This window comes from Myxocyprinus asiaticus, chromosome 43, assembly GCF_019703515.2.
Source record: "Myxocyprinus asiaticus isolate MX2 ecotype Aquarium Trade chromosome 43, UBuf_Myxa_2, whole genome shotgun sequence".
In the NCBI taxonomy this organism is placed as follows: domain Eukaryota; kingdom Metazoa; phylum Chordata; class Actinopteri; order Cypriniformes; family Catostomidae; genus Myxocyprinus; species Myxocyprinus asiaticus.
In genome coordinates, this window is record NC_059386.1 from 33698063 (window position 1) to 33715247 (window position 17185).

A 17185-nucleotide genomic window follows, 5' to 3' on the forward strand; every position below is an offset into this window, starting at 1 on the left:
GACGTTTTATACATACAGATTTTTTGATGCATACACTAAACAACAGAAACAAAAACAGTAGGGGTTGACAAATAATGACAAATCAATGACTGATATAGTGCCAATTTCAATGTTAGAAAATGACAATAAAAGTGATAAAACTGGCAGGTCTCTTAAACAAGAGCAGATTAAAGGTATAGTTCATAATACTGAGAAGCGTTAAAGCTGTTCCCAGTGCAGGTGCAGGTACAATGTGTTGGCCAGCATCACCTCCAAAGGTTCATCGAGGTGCGTGAATATGACTATGAATGCTCAGTGTCACATTGCCCTGCGTTGTGTTCATAAAGAGAGGACAGGGAAAGACATGTGTTGATGTCCAGGATGAGTTTACCTGTTCGCACCGAGCTCCTGTCCCTGGAACTGTTAGGAAAACATTGCTGCATGTCTACCAGAGACTTACCGTTTGCTACCAACAAACCCATCGATATTAAAGTCAGGAGAAGATGGTAACGTTTGTTATTTGCTGTTTTTAGCCACATTCAACTCTCTTTGTTGTGTGCTTTGACTCTAGCCAAGCAGAATTCAAGATTTAGCATTTTAGCTGTATGTTTTGCCTTGGTTTACATCTCTAAACTTTAAGGGTCTTTGCTTCGTTAAAAGGCCGGGTGTAAACATTTCTTTTTGTATTTCCTTTTATGCATTTGTCTTCTGTGCTCAGAGAGGCATCAGCATGGGAAAGCAAAGTTAGTTATGTTTCTATTATCACTTAATCACATTCACTTAAATGGACTCAATAGATCTGAATCAGAAGAGAGATGCTAGTAATCACCTGCAAGTGATAAAAAATGGCTTTTATGGAATCAAACAAAGAGTATTAGTGGTCTATGCATCACTACTATTGTTACGGTTAGGGATCTGATCACACTAATGTCTTATGCATGAGTTGTATAACTATATATTCTTACAATCTGTCAAAAATTGTCTTATTAGTAAATATGTTTGTTAAGCCAAGCATCACCATTACTATTGCTCGTACTTTGGGTAAGCAATTTGAACAAATTCCTAAAAACCTACAGTAAGTAGTAAACTTTGGCACCTAACTTGTCCCGCACTGTTTAGTGCTACGAACATGAATGATACAAATTAGAAATTTTTTTTTTTTCTAAAATAGTAATCCCCACAACACCTTTTTCCATCACTTACAGAAAATTAACCTTGTTTTTCTGCATAGTAAAACTTTCTTTCATAGTTGCAAATTTGTATTTGAAGCAAACATACATAAGTAATCACAAAATAGTAATCACCAAATTTTCCAAAATAGTAATCCCCTGCAACACCTTTATCCATCCCTTACGGAAAATTAACCTTGTTTTACTGCATAGTAAAAAAATGTCATAGTTACAAATTTGTATTTGAAGAAAACACACCATATTAATCACAAAATGTATCATGGTTTTACTACAGTAACTATAGTTCAGCTATGGTATTTCTAGTAAAACCATAGCCACAAGAATTTACCATGGTTTTACTATAGTAAAACTATTTACATGTATTAAATGCATTAAATGGTAAAACTATAGTTCAGCCATGACAACTCTTTAACATGTTAATGTTGGTATACCATATTGACAGGATATTGGTCTTACACAAGACAGGGTGCATCAAAAATGTATGACATGCTGCTGCACAATTAGACATAAATACAATCCCCATGTATCACATCCAGACCAGTGGTGCTGGGGAGGAGGATGATTTCAGAGGGTTTCCTCTTACAGCGTGCTGCAGTGAAACCAGTTTACTTGCAAACTGAGGTAATTTAAATGTTTGGTAAAGAGAGAGTGCGCAAGTTGATTGGCTGTCCGATTACATGTCAAAGGACCTATCAGCTTGCACCATGTGAGCTGATTAGCTTGACATATCATATGTGAGCGAGCTGATTGGCTAACAGGTAACAAGTTCAAACAATCTATCACCTTATAGAGTATAGAGAATATTAGCCGTATAGAGTTTCATGAACTTCTGAACTTAGTCATGAATAATACAAGAAAACTCAAATATTTTACTAAAAAAAAAAAAACATTGGTAGTTTTACTATAGTAACACAATGGTTAATTTTTGGTTCTTACAAAAACAAAACAAAAAAATAAACAAACAATTTTCATGGTTACTGCAGGCTTACTATAGTGAAAACATGGTTCATTTTTGTTTGGGAAAGTTTTTTTGTTTTTTTTTGGTGGAAACCTTGGTTTTAAAAAACTTACTTTACCAAAAATGAACCATGGTGTTACTATAGTAAAAGTTTTTTTTTTTGGGCTGAATTATTTGGCTGATTTTTATAAGCGTCTAACTTTATTATTACTATGGTTTTACTATGAACACCCTGGTTAAAACATGGGAACTGTATTAAAGCCATGGTAAACTTTGTGGTTATGGTTTTACTACAAATACCATAGTTGAACTATAGTTACTGTAGTAAAACTATGGTACATTTTGTTGTTACTATTGTTTTACTACGAATACCATAATTCAACTAGGGTTATTGTAGTAAAACCATAGTTAATGTTTGTAAGGGATGAACAAAGGTATTGCAAGGGAGAACACAAAAAACACCATACAAAAAACATTCCCTTCCTGTCCTCCTAAAAGGTGTACTTTTCTTAGTCATCTTAAGATTTTAATTAGCTCTTGGTGGATGATAAAATGGAAAAAAACAATTCTTTCCCATTCTTTCCCAGCTGATTTTTCAGCGTCTTGTGCAGGAGTGCTGCATTTTCTAGACACCAGAAATTTAATAATGACCGTCACTACAGGGTAACTTTGAACATCCCCGTGCACACACGTTACCTTCACCCACCGGATCGTATCCAAAGCCTCGGATTGAACCAAGCTTTGGTGAATGGAGGTTTGTTTACAACCTGAATCCACCAAGGCTTGGTATGTACCCCCCTTAATACTCACAGGTATCCGGTATGCTCCTGCTCGATCAGGGGTGGCCTGTGGCGCATTGGGGATCCGGACCAATGTCTCCACCTCCATCGCTGGGCATCAGTCCTGGAAAGATTCCCCGCAGCTCCAGCAGACTGGCCCAGACTTCACACCCACATCTGCAGTAGCGGATTCACCAGCCTTTTGGGGAGAGGGTTAGGAAAAACCGGTGGGTTGAAAGGTCCATGGGACCACGGAACCGGTTTTGGGATCGGAATTCCCCGCTTCCGGGGAATAGGAACAGGACGGTTGGGTTGGGTTGGGTTGGGGTGGGGTGGAGAGAGAGAGAGAGAGAAGAAGAGGGGTCACCGGCCCACGAATACTCCACCAAATGGTCCTCAGCCAGCTCCGTCAGTGACGCCAGGCGGTGGCACTGGACCCACTCAGACGTTCCTTTTGGTAACCGGCCGCCGAACTGCTCCAGTACCACGATGTCGATGATAACTTCAGCGTCACAATCCTCTGCCAGCAGCCACCTCCAACAGGCATTGCGGAGCTGTTGGGCGAAGGCAAACGGCCGACCACATTTGCTATACGGCAGCATACGGATGCGCTGCCGGTGTTGTTTGGGGTTACGGCCAACCCGTTGCAAGATCACTTGCTTTAGGTCCGTGTACTCCATGATGTTCCTGACCGGAAGTTGTTGGGCCGTGAGCTGGGTTTCCCCAGACAGCAAGGGCAGCAATCAGGCTGCCCACTGGGTGTTGGACCAGCCCCACCCTTCAGCTGCCCACTCGAAGAGCTTGATGAAGGCCTCTGGATCGTCTTTTGGCCCCATCTTCGTGAGCATGATGTGGGACTGGGCTATGGCTGGAGTACTCCCCTGGGCCATCAAGCTCTGCAATACCTGTCGATCCTCGGCCTGGACTTGGAGCAGGACCTGGAAACGCTGCTCCTGCTCCACACGTAAGTCCAGGAGGGCTTGATGTTGGGTCTGTTGGATGCCGGCAAGAGTCTTGATGACCTTGGCTAATGACGAGGACTCCATGGCGGCGTTTCTTCCTCCTAATCCCATGTTTTGGCACCACTGTGACAATTCTTCTTGCTTTGTTATGAAGGAGGAAGCAGGAGCCGGGAAAAAGTCCAACATAAATCATTGTTCACAACACTCTTTCAGTGTAACACACCCAAACTAATGGCTTTTTAGCACAATCAATGTCACAAACAGTCAGCTTTGTGTGTGTCTCTCTCTCTCCTCCGGCGGTCTGGATTGCCTCTTTTATCGCTCTTCAGCAGAAAAGCTGTTAGAGATAATTTCCCACAGGTGTCAATCCTTACCGTTCTTTCTCTCCCGGCCTCGCTCTCTACAGACATTGCTCGGCCACGCCCCCATCACCACACTTTCATTGCATACTTTGAGCAGAGTTGTTCACTGAAAGCCGTAAACAGACTTTACGGCGAGTGTTTGTGAGAAACTTTGTAAATGTCATTGATAATCTGATTGCTCTATTATGTTAAGAGTGTGAGAATTTGAGTGCACATCAGCACGTTTTATCAGATGTTGAAACACTGCAAACGGCACTGCAAAGCTTCCTTTAAGATGCATTCAGCCATGATCGCTGTCTTGACGACACTTTGAGTGCGAGTGTCCTCTAAATTGCAGTTTCTGGCACATCTGAGGAGGGCTACATGTTGTTTTCATTTGATTAAACTTCAAGCAGATGATGATTTGATGGGCTTACAGAGAATAAACACAAAGTGCTTGGGCCACTTCCAGTGGGTCCTCTTTTCTGGCTTTAACACAATTCACTTTCAGATCCACACAGGAGGAATTATGCAGCCTTCAAGTGAAGTCGGAAATATTGTGAGTTCAGAGCACATTGGTGGGTTCAAGTCATGATGGAATGATCGTATTTATGAATTGAGTGCACATGAATGGCACCACAAAGTTGTAATCACCAGTGGGAAACTCTGGATTTTTTTGAGCCACGACTTTCCAAATAGGGGTCGTGTTAATTAAAAAATGAATGGTGGAAACAAATTAGTATTGGTAATAATTCTGTTTTACTTGTAAATTTTGACTCTGCAGTTTAGTTTGTATGGTTTTTATTTTGTACTGTTAATGAAAAATAGCAATAAAACTTGTCAGAAAATATGACTCATTTGGCTGCTTTATAAAGCGACAGGCTTGGGGCCTGGGTAACTCAGCGAGTATTGACGCTGACTACCACCCCTGGAGTCACGAGTTCGAATCCAGGGTGTGCTGAGTGACTCCAGCCAGGTCTCCTAAACAACCAAATTGGCCCGGTTGCTAGGGAGGGTAGAGATACATGGGGTAACCTCCTCGTGGTCGCGATGAGTGGTTCTCACTCTCAAAGGGGCGCGTGGTAAGTTGTGCGTGGATCGCGGAGAGTAGCATGAGCCTCCACATGCGGAGTCTCCACGGTGTCATGCACAACGAGCTACGTGATAAGATGTGCGGATTGACTGTCTCAGAAGCAGAGGCAACTAAGACTTGTCCTCCGCCACCCGGATTGAGGTGAGTAACCGCGCCACCATGAGGACCTACTAAGTAGTGGGAATTGGGGATAAAAAATTAAAAAAAGACCGCCAGGCTTGTGCAACAAAACTACATTTCCCATTATTATACGTACCATCACAAGAATGATAATGTAGGTAGATAAACCATGAATTACACATGCAATGTTTGGCTTTGTTCTTAATTTTGTTGCATTCATGGCAAAAAATAATTTTCTTACTCAATATTTTTGCCTTATTTTCTGGTAAAAACATCTAAACATCCTTAAAAAAAGAAAAAATTACTTGAGAAGCAAAATGGCATAAAATATTTTCTCTCTTTTTTTTTAAAGAAACCTTTAAAATATTCAAAAACAGGATTTTTGCAGCTTGTTCAATTTATTTAAAGCTAAAGGAACACAATTCTAAAAAAAAAATTCGCAGTTTGATTTCATTGCGTTCTGTCAGTTTTTATTTGATATGAAGTTTAAATTAAAGTTTACTTAATCCATTTGAGTTGGGACTACATAAATACTTTTTGTGGTGTTATTGTAACATTGATGTAACTGGGCAGGGGATTTCCATTTCCGAACTTTGCATGGGACTCTATAGGGAGATTAAATATTAAAATGAAGTGTTTTTTGTGTGTGTGTGTGTGTGTGTGTGTGTGTGTGTGTTTGTGTGTTTGTGCAAGATCGATATAAAGGGGGGACACCTGTTAGTTTTTAATGTTTTTTAATGTTGGAGTTTTGGGGGTTACCATTATGGTGAAGAGCTTGAGCTAACGATGAGGACAGGTGGATGTCGCACATAAAATTGATTCGAAATGAGAGTCATGATTCAATATAATCTCTATTCAGTATAATAACACTTAAATTACAAAATATTACAGAAAATCTTTATTTTCTGAATTTTTTTTTTAGCAGAATGCTCATTATAATTTCTCATCAAAGTAAAGTTCTTTAATACACAATATAAATGCTCAAAGTTTAAATAATAAGAGTTGCACATATACTGTACCTTCTCTACAAGAAAAGGTCACAAACAAATAAGCTTTCAAAAATAGTGGGGTACATTCAGACTGATCAGGTGCAGAACAAGCAATAGGACTGAACACAACCTGTCCTGAAAAAAGTATGTGAATGTGAATATTTAATTTTTTAATCATTTGTTTGTCATCATTATTATAATCACATTTTAACTTTGTAAAAATAAACATTCTACATTATACTGTATTAATACTATATCATGAAATGGTATATACTGTATAATAATGATATGAGCTATCACTGTTTGAAATAATGTGTACAATTTACAAGTAAAACATTGAGTTTAAATTCATTTGTATAAGAAACGCTAAAAAGATACTGTCACTTTAACGAGTTTCTACACCACAGTGTTCCGGTTCCGCGAACATCAACGAGAATCTCTCAGTTTCTTTAGTGCATCCATGCTGTGTGTGATTAAAATTAATATTTCTTTTTTTATCTGACTGTAAGGAACAGAAAGGATATTAAGGCACATTATTCAATGAAAGAGGTCGCCTCATCTTTAATGAACACACATTACACGGAGGAAACGATCCGTTTGAATCTCAAGCATTTTTAATCAAAACAAGGCAATTTTCCAGTATTCTAGTATTTACATTTCTAAAAGTTAAATTCAAGCACTTAAAGCACCTTGAGTGAACCCTGTAAGCAGTGTAGAAAAAAGTGCAGTAGGTGAGAGATTATGATGTTTGATGGGTCATAAAATTTTTTATCACATGGACAGAAAACAAATGTTGCAAATTTCGAAATATCGAGTTATACAAAATATGGTTCGTAATTTTTTGGGTTTGCGATATATCGAAATTTAATATATCGTCCCATCAGCGAAATTCCAGATCGTGCAGATTCACATAGAGATGACTGTATTTTGCAGTTTATTTTGCTATGCAAAGGTAAATGTGACCGCACCTGAAGGCAGTTCATCAAATAAAACATGTTGAACCCCTGTCCACAATAGGGGTTTAATATATATATATATATATATATTTTATTTTTTTTATTTTTTTTTTTTTTTTTTTTTGCTGTAAGCATAAATGTTACCAAATTTGGTTAGATTTCTCTGAAAACAAGACAAAATATCTTACGTCATTTTGCTTTTCAAGCTAATTTATCCTGTTTTAATGATGCTTAGATAAATTACTAGAAAATAATAAAAGAATACTCAGTAAGAAAATGATTGTTTGCAGTGTTGGTGCAAAACAAGCTTCCTATCTTTGTCAGTAAGTGAAAGCGAGAGACAGAAGAATTAAGTTGCATAACAGGTCCATTCTTTCAGACTAAAACCACTTGAACGCACATCACTTAGTATTTACAACTTCCGACCTGGTAAGTAAGAACTTTCCAGGAGGATTTGAATGCAGCACATGAATGACCAATCAAAGTCGTATTTTCTAGAGAAAAAAAAAGTTAAAAGATTTTGACATTATTTGACTTTAGTACCGTTTCATTCTGAAATCATTAGATTAATCACGATTATTTTATGATATTGAAAGCCATACTAAGAAATAAAAACAGAAATAAAAATAAATTGGTGTATAATTTCATATATTACGAAAAACAAATCGTATTTGTAAGAAATAAGGGTAGTAATAAACTATTCTCTGTAAAGCTGCTTTAAAACAATATTTATTGTTTTATTGTATATATTTATTAATTTATTTATATAGCACTTTTCACAATAAATATACATTTTTAAAATATTTATCTTTGGGCTTATACACATAACATCACTGCATCTTAAGATACACTGTCAACTTAACACGAAGTAAATATTTTCCAAAAAATATTTTAATACTTTTTGTTTTTTACTTTAGTAAAATGACAATGTAAAAGCCAATTATTTAAGTTTGCAAACAAGAAGTCTTTATAATATCATGTTTAATACTTCTCTCGCACAGGGGGTTCCTTGCTAGGGCATCATTAAATTTGGGGGTCCTTGGCATTAAAATGTTTGAAGACCCCTGTTCTATTGGGCAACTTGGAAATTGAGTTGTCGAGTTGTGACATTGGAAGGGCCTTGTCCACATGATAATTTTACATTTGCAAAATGATTTAAAATTTCAGTGCTTTATTTTAATAATATTAATTTGCAGATCTATTATAATATTTTCAAAATATATAAAGCCGATGACTTATTCACGGTTTGTTTTTCACAAATTAATGTTAGATACCATGCATTAATAAATCATATAGGTCATGTAAAAGTGATGCAGGTGTACTCACTTATCCGTATTTACTGGTAACAAAACAAAAAAAAGAGCTTTTGTTGCCATTTATTGTGTAATTTTTTTAGTTTGGCTTCTTTTGTATTTTGGTTCCGTCTTGAATGCATGATATGACGTAATAAGGAATGCCCAGGAGCTTCCCAGGTGCACCTGAAGGCAGCATAATACCAGTTCTCTTCCTCCCATAAGTTGCATCACAAGGTCTTACAAGAACATGAGGCTTACAACCCCCAACCTTAGATAGAGATGACGAGAGACTAAAATTACAAGCGTCCTGTGGCCAAACAGGAATTTGGTCATGTGAAAAGGTGAACTGGATGCCTTTTAACCGCACAGGGCCCTTTGATTCAACGGATTTACCTTAAATACCTCACACAGATTTGGGCTTTTCTGTGGAGAGATGTTTACACTCAACTCTTTTGAGGTTTTTGGTTTGCAAGTATGCGAATGCAGTGAGACCACTTTGAAGAAGACTGTATGTCGTCAACTGTGGGGTCTCGGCTGTTAGCATCAACATGCAAAATGAATAGAAAACACAATGCTTGTTAGATATTGAGGAAAAGCAAGAGGTACTAGTAGCCCTGTGCTGGACTCCATGTCCTTAAGTGCTAATGAGATTACCAGAAGAGGCGGAGCTGGGGTTATCAGAGGCCAAATACAGACGTCTCGTCTGTAACTTCAAGCATAAGGGGTGGGGACTGTGAAACCCAGATTCCAGGAAGCTCTTAACATCACTAGAAGAGGCTTCAACTTGGACGACTCAGACTCTCGAACCCCATGGATTTACACAGGGACTTTATGGGCAACTTCATAGCCCCGAGTGACGCGCTTAGCAGGGGTATGAAACGAAAACGCCTCCTCAAATCTTACAGGTACTGCCAACGCTCAGAGCAACTCTTGTCTTGCATGTTGGAGATTAATTTATATGATTTAAGCTGACACTGTGAGATTTTATGCTCGGTTAAGTATGCAAAACTCGAACGTATTTTTTTCTGTGGTAGGTTGACGGAAGTTGTGGGTGGTTTATACAGTAGTTTGCTATCGTGTGTACTTTATAGTGACAGGTGGAGATTGCTGCTTTTCTAACCCACTGTGGATTATATATGTGAGACCAGTGGTAAATAAGGCTTTCTCTATATATATTTCTAATTTTCATTCATACGAAATGCGACTTGGCAGTATTTTAGCCGTCTCGGTAGTTGCAACATGTCCAAACATAAATCCTTACTGATCACCACTCACTCCAACCCGTTCTACTTTGTATTTTTATTTTATATTTTATGTTTTTAATTTAAAAAGATGATGCATTGAATAAACGAACAATACATAATATATAAACAAAGTTATTTTTTTACAAATTACATCATGTAAATTAGATTCAATTTAATACATGGAAATAAATGCTATGTTTACATTACATTACATGGAAATAAATACTGTTTACATTTACCAAAAAAAAATAAAAAAATGTTCATTGAAGTTTTGAATGCCTAACATGCCTAACATTTGTCCTCAGAATGTCTATATTTTTGCTAATTTTGTGCACATTTTAGCATTTGCTGTTACAGAAGTTTGGTTTAACTAAACCACACTAGCTCATGAGATTTGACAGGCTGCGGATGATATAAGGATGTGGGCAATTTTTGCGATTAATTTTGAAAGAGGAAACTTGTTTTGGCCCAGTATGGTGTTAAGTTGGTGTGATGTGTTTTTTTGTTTTTTTTTTTCCTTCACAAGAAAACCTCAACTGTTGCACCATGATAGTTGCTGAGACATCAATGACCCTTTGCATTTAAAACATTACTTTCATTTACAATAGAGCTATAACCGGATCTTCTTGTTATCTGATTGGCTGATACCGATCCCGATACTGATCATTTCACCTTTTATCAGGATCTCTGTCATAACTGGCTATATGTTAGCTTTCTGCTCACTGCCACTATTCATTGAATATTCCTCCTCCTAGTAATATTCATTTGCCTAGTTTTTGTTGACAAAACAGATTAAAATGTTTAAAAGGCTTATTAAAAAAGTTTTTTTTAAATGTATTTTTTTAAAAGACTAAAGAATAGGCTAACAAAATATTCTCTATATTAAGACACTAAGCTTCAAAAAATGAAGACAAATGTATAACCCATAGGTGCAATTAAACTTAATGTGACATTTTTGGTTATTGATTTGTTTTCATTATTTCATATTATTATTATTCCTCATTTTAATTCAATTTTTTTGTTTTTTCATTATATTTCATACATTATATTGCGGTATTGTATAAAGAATTATTATATTTATAAATTCCTTCCCTGCCTTTTCATTTAGTTGATGATTGTATTTATAGTAAATTTTTCACTTGTTGCTGCTTGGAACACGCGCTCTCTCATGAGGGCAAGAGATGAAAGGAAAGTGGAGAAAGAGCGCATGTTCCTGGACTCTACGGGTGCTAGTACTGTTAAAGCTGTTTAATCAGGAGATATTTCATCAATACTTCTGAATTACTCCACATCTTGTAGTTAGCATTATTACTGAGATGCCTATGCCCGGAGGAGACCGAGAAGCTACCTCAATGAACGATAATAAGGACCGTTTCACAGCCCAATGCGTCGTTCTTAACTGCTGAATCAAGTTTATTGTCTTACAACACTATTCCAGTATTCCCAACATGCCATAACAGTGCTGCTAAAGTCTTAAAGGAGCCGCACGTCTTTTATGACATAAGGGATCGGATGTCGGCCAAATCACCGATCACCAATGGAGTCTTTTTGAAAAAAATTTTTTTTTTATTAAAAATGTACACGTCTATGTTATTATTATTATTATTATTTTTACTTAAGCAGCGTCATGTTTGAGGTGTTGATTTTTATAAAAACTAACAGCTTTCAACTTTTTCTCTTTTTGTTATATGAAGGTCACGTTACAGCTGGCTTGAAAACTTTTTACCAGGCCATAATTGTTTATTTTGGTTACTTTTAAAATGACTTTTATATATAGATTTTACTGTTTTATCCTTGTCCCAGACCCAGACTTAATATTAAACTATGAAAATCCATTAAATTATTCCATGTCTAAAACTAAGATAATCTAAAGAGTGAAATAAACAAAACATTTCAATATTTATTGTATAAAAATGATTTCTGTACATTTTTAAAAATAATACATTACAACTGTCTCACAGTTGTGGCATCATTTCCACCACTATTAAAAGTTTTTTCAGAAGTTAGTGTACTTGTTAACCAAGTGGTCAAAAGTGTCAGTGAAGAGTATGCTTAATTTACCCAAATTATACAAAAAGTCTGAAAATAGTATTCAATTATGTGTATCTTTTGATATATAAAATGTTAGCTATGAAATTAACCTTAGCAAGACAAAAGATTTGGCCATTCTATTTGAAAAACGTTAAAAATATCATTTCAATCAGCGTCATTTCCACCACAGGATTCTATTAAACACAATACGGAATTTGAGATGTGCTGGAAATGACACTGTGTGTCATTATGACAAAAATGACATATATCTCATGTGATGCATGTACATAAACTGTTGGACATGGTTAGTAGACAAATTAAATAAACTAGTGAGAGTGTGAGAAATGTTTTAAAGAGACATTACTTTCTTGAAATGCACAGTGCTCAAAGTGCTCAAAGTTGAAGAAACATATTCATGCCATTTTTCACCCAACCTCTTCAAATTTACAGAACTTCCCACCACCAAGGAAAGAGTCCAATATTGTCATTTCGTAGTTCACCACCAGAGGGCCTCCTACTGTTTTTCTGAAGGAGTTTTACAGCACATGAAATGATGTTTCTCATAGACATTTGGACTGATTAAACAGTGTGCATTCTGTTTTGTCTGGAATGATTTGAATATTATGTGAGCAACATTTTAGTGGTATGGTCAAAAGCAAAGCTTCATGACTTCATAGGCTTGCGCTCAGTGTTCATTGCACATTGTAGTTCATGTGGCATGTAATATCATGCGACATCGTAGCACAATGATTCGTTGCTCACCCTGCCTGTCCACCAGTCTGAAGAAGTGTGCATGTTCATGATACCCATGCCACAAAACAACCCACATGCCACGTACCACTCAAGTGACATTTGTCGTCAGAATGTCATGAGACGTTACTTTGTGCTAATACTTTGCGCACAATTTTCCGTCTGCTATTAGAGCACAATGAGTTTGCTTAATCTGCTGAATAGCTGAATGGGATTCTTGTATTCTGAATTTAAGCTTGAGTGTTCATTTCCAGGAAAAGTGATTTTGCTGTAATCTTGGCAGCCAGTTGCATCTCATGAAATTTCAGTGTGAAAGTAATTAATCCTGTTCTTGATAAGTCCTGATTTATTGCATTATCTCTTTAATATATTAAAAATAAAACATCAAAATATAATTGAAAATATAATCTAATTGTCTTGAAAAAAACATTTTGAAAATGTGGGCATTTTGTAGATCTATTTTTGATAGATACCCGTATGCATGCCAGGTCTCTAAAGACCCGAATATGTAAGAGTGTTTTGTGAAATTCCCATGCATTAAAGGGTTAAACAAGATAAAAAATAAAAATAAAAAAAATTGTTAGTTTATGATACCAAATGCATAAACTAATGCTTACTAATGAAATTTTGCCAAGTGTTACAGTGCTTTTTCTATTTATTATTTTTTTAAATGTCCATACGGTGGCATGTTGTTAAGACATCTTCTGTTTCTACAAAGAAGCTGTGGAATTATTTATCCAGTGTATTTGTGGAAATATACAGGTGCATCTCAATAAATTAGAATGTCGTGGAAAAGTTCATTTATTTCAGTAATTCAGCTCAAATTGTGAAACTCGTGTATTAAATTAATTCAGTACACACACTGAAGTAGTTTAAGTCTTTGGTTCTTTTAATTGTGATGATTTTGGCTCACATTTAACAAAAACCCACCAATTCACTATCTCAAAAAATTTGAATATGGTGACATGCCAATCAGCTAATCAACTCAAAACACCTGCAAAGGTTTCCTGAGCCTTCAAAATGGTCTCTCAGTTTGGTTCACTAGGCTACACAATCGTGGGGAAGACTGCTGATCTGACAGTTGTCCAGAAGACAATCATTGACACCCTTCACAAGGAGGGTAAGCCACAAACATTCATTGCCAAAGAAGCTGGCTGTTCACAGAGTGCTGTATCCAAGCATGTTAACAGAAAGTTGAGTGGAAGGAAAAAGTGTGGAAGAAAAAGATGCACAACCAACCGAGAGAACCGCAGCCTTACGATTGTCAAGCAAAATCGATTCAAGAATTTGGGTGAACTTCACAAGGAATGGACTGAGGCTGGGGTCAAGGCATCAAGAGCCACCACACACAGACGTGTCAAGGAATTTGGCTACAGTTGTCGTATTCCTCTTGTTAAGCCACTCCTGAACCACAGACAACGTCAGTGGCGTCTTACCTGGGCTAAGGAGAAGAAGAACTGGACTGTTGCCCAGTGGTCCAAAGTCCTCTTTTCAGATGAGAGCAAGTTTTGTATTTCATTTGGAAACCAAGGTCCTAGAGTCTGGAGGAAGGGTGGAGAAGCTCATAGCCCAAGTTGCTTGAAGTCCAGTGTTAAGTTTCCACAGTCTGTGATGATTTGGGGTGCAATGTCATCTGCTGGTGTTGGTCCATTGTGTTTTTTTGAAAACCAAAGTCACTGCACCCGTTTACCAAGAAATTTTGGAGCACTTCATGCCTCCTTCTGCTGACCAGCTTTTTAAAGATGCTGATTTCATTTTCCAGCAGGATTTGGCACCTGCCCACACTGCCAAAAGCACCAAAAGTTGGTTAAATGACCATGGTGTTGGTGTGCTTGACTGGCCAGCAAACTCACCAGACCTGAACCCCATAGAGAATCTATGGGGTATTGTCAAGAGGAAAATGAGAAACAAGAGACCAAAAAATGCAGATGAGCTGAAGGCCACTGTCAAAGAAACCTGGGCTTCCATACCACCTCAGCAGTGCCACAAACTGATCACATCCATGCCATGCCGAATTGAGGCAGTAATTAAAGCAAAAGGAGCCCCTACCAAGTATTGAGTACATATACAGTAAATGAACATACTTTCCAGAAGGCCAACAATTCACTAAAAATGTTTTTTTTATTGGTCTTATGATGTATTCTAATTTTTTGAGATAGTGAATTGGTGGGTTTTTGATAATGTGAGCCAAAATCATCACAATTAAAAGAACCAAAGACTTAAACTACTTCAGTCTGTGTGCATTTAATTTATTTAATACACGAGTTTCACAATTTGAGCTGAATTACTGAAATAAATGAATTTTCCACGACATTCTAATTTATTGAGATGCACCTGTACCTTAATTATCTGAGTATGTTTAATGCCGAAGCTGCCCATTATAGGTGATGAAAGACTATTTGCAGACTATGCACTGTTGGCTAATATTCAAAGCATGCACTGACACTTACCGTAATATACGCCCGCAGAACTCCACAGAAAGCTCTGCTGATTTCTACAGAACTCAAACGCCCACCCTTTAAAAAGTTTAACACATCCCATGCTCCTTTGAGTCTTGATATTTTAAATATTTTGGCTTATTTAGTTGTACTTTCCACAACCAAAAAGAGTGTACAGTAGTACTCTCAGCCCCGTTTAACACTTTTTTTTTCATGTTTAAATCAATTCTGCAGACTTCCCCCTTAAAATCAGTGCAACAAATGCAAGTCACTATGAGATATCGTCACATTTCCTCTTGACTAATCACTTTAATTAATTAGCCTCCCCGCTGAACCCGTCTTGTAGAGATCTGACTGGAATATAATGATAGATTGTAAAGGACTGTGTAGGTTTGAGCATGTTTAAAGTCTGGATGGGTGTGTGTTTATGTGGATGTGTTTTAAGGGTTGAAGGGTTTAGAAGTGGAAGATGATGTCACAGCTTAAATCCTCCAATGATACACACTGCTTCATGCATCAGTAAGTTTTTTTATTAGATCAGATATGGTCTGCTGGGCAATATCACACACACTTGTGCAGTTGTAAGCATGTAAGGAAATTCAGTTGCATTCCCATCTACAGTTTTAAGAATTCCAGTAAAAGCATCTTAATTTTAAGCTGTCCCAAATCACACACTATACGCTAACACTATGCACTTAGCCATGTACAGGGCTCCAGACAAAAAAATAAATAAAATGACTTAGGAGCCATTGGCTCCTAAACTGAAACATTAAGGAGCCAAATGGCTGTTTTTAGTCGCCAAATCACAGAATGGCTCGATTTAGATTGCTGTTCAGTAATAAGATAGAAAGCCAAAGAAAAGGAAGACAGCTGATAACCCATTAATTTGAGGTTTAATAAACAGTATATATAGTTGAGAAGATAAGTTTGCATTCCCTTTTTTCTCATAGATGTTCACACCCCTTTCTTAATTTATACAAATATAAGAGATAAAAAAAAAATAATATTTTATTTAATACTGCTCTTCAGAATCTACATTACAGATATTTACATATAGTATGCATATAGTAGTTTGTTGTCTTCTTGAGCATCAATGAATATTTGCACCTTGTGTAATAGTTGTGTACAAGTCCCTCAGATGTCCTAAGTGTCAAAAGCTTGATCTCATATATATAATTTAATTATAATTTAAATTGTTTTATATTATTGCCTTAGTCCTTCTTTACTGCTACAGGTGGACCAGTTGAATTTGTTCTAACCATTCAAGCAGCTAATGTTAGCTTTAATGTTAGCATCCTCTCCACCTTGTCGGCAATGCAGTTCTCAAGTGCAGCGAGTAGTTATAAACAAATTAATTATCAAACCAACTTTGGTTGTCATAAATGACTGATTTATTGTACCGTGACAGTAATATTAAGGTGTATTTTATACATACTGTACCATGGCTTTTCTCTTTGTCGATGTTTCAAACCCGCTTTTGAAGCATCCGTCTTTATAAATAGCCTAGTCACATTGCAAAATAAAGTCACTGATTGTTTTTTATTTAACCTCTAGAGGGTGCCGTTATATTGGCGAACCAAGGAGTTCAGATTGTTGAATCCTCCAGCGCCGGCCACGGAGAAATGAAATCCAAAATAACTTTTTTTTAACTATTGGTATTCAAAAAATGCAACTATCGGCCCTAATTAATCTGTAAATCTGTTATATCGGTCGACCTCTAGTAGTGCTGTCGCGTCACAAAATGTTACATTTGTTGCAAATCGCTACATTTGTCACATTATACTGTATATAAATGGAGCTGAGGAAGGAATTAATTAAACATGCTCACCTAAACCATCCTCTCATATGCAGCGCTGAAAAAAGCAATTCATTGAAGTTAATCAGATCTTTCTGACAGTTCTTGTTAATAAACAGGTTAAATAAACTATTCACTTATACATGAATTTAGCGTTGGGAACTCCGATTAATTTTAGTGAGTCAGTTTGTTCAGACGGTTCATGTAAATGGACTAGTTCACATAAACGATTCACTGATTCACTTGAGCCCCATGTAGCCTTAAG

The 17185-nt window shown here is 36.8% G+C and overlaps 2 protein-coding genes across 4 annotated transcripts in view; both read left to right on the forward strand.

The window, feature by feature from the left end:
* The window catches only part of LOC127433694 (membrane-associated phosphatidylinositol transfer protein 2-like), a 694725-nt gene that overhangs the window by 613049 nt on the left and 64491 nt on the right, over positions 1 to 17185 (forward strand). The gene's annotated exons all lie outside the window — the stretch shown is intronic.
* The window catches only part of LOC127433700 (cAMP-specific 3',5'-cyclic phosphodiesterase 4D-like), a 330842-nt gene that overhangs the window by 243332 nt on the left and 70325 nt on the right, over positions 1 to 17185 (forward strand). The window contains exon 1 of one of the 3 annotated variants that reach the window (XM_051685816.1): positions 9479 to 9567. The exons of the other annotated variants lie outside the window; for them this stretch is intronic. Within the exon in view, the coding sequence (XP_051541776.1) occupies positions 9494 to 9567 (74 nt within the window). The 5' untranslated portion in view covers positions 9479 to 9493. Of the gene's footprint in view, positions 1 to 9478; positions 9568 to 17185 lie in introns of those variants that run through there. 3 annotated transcript variants of the gene reach the window in all.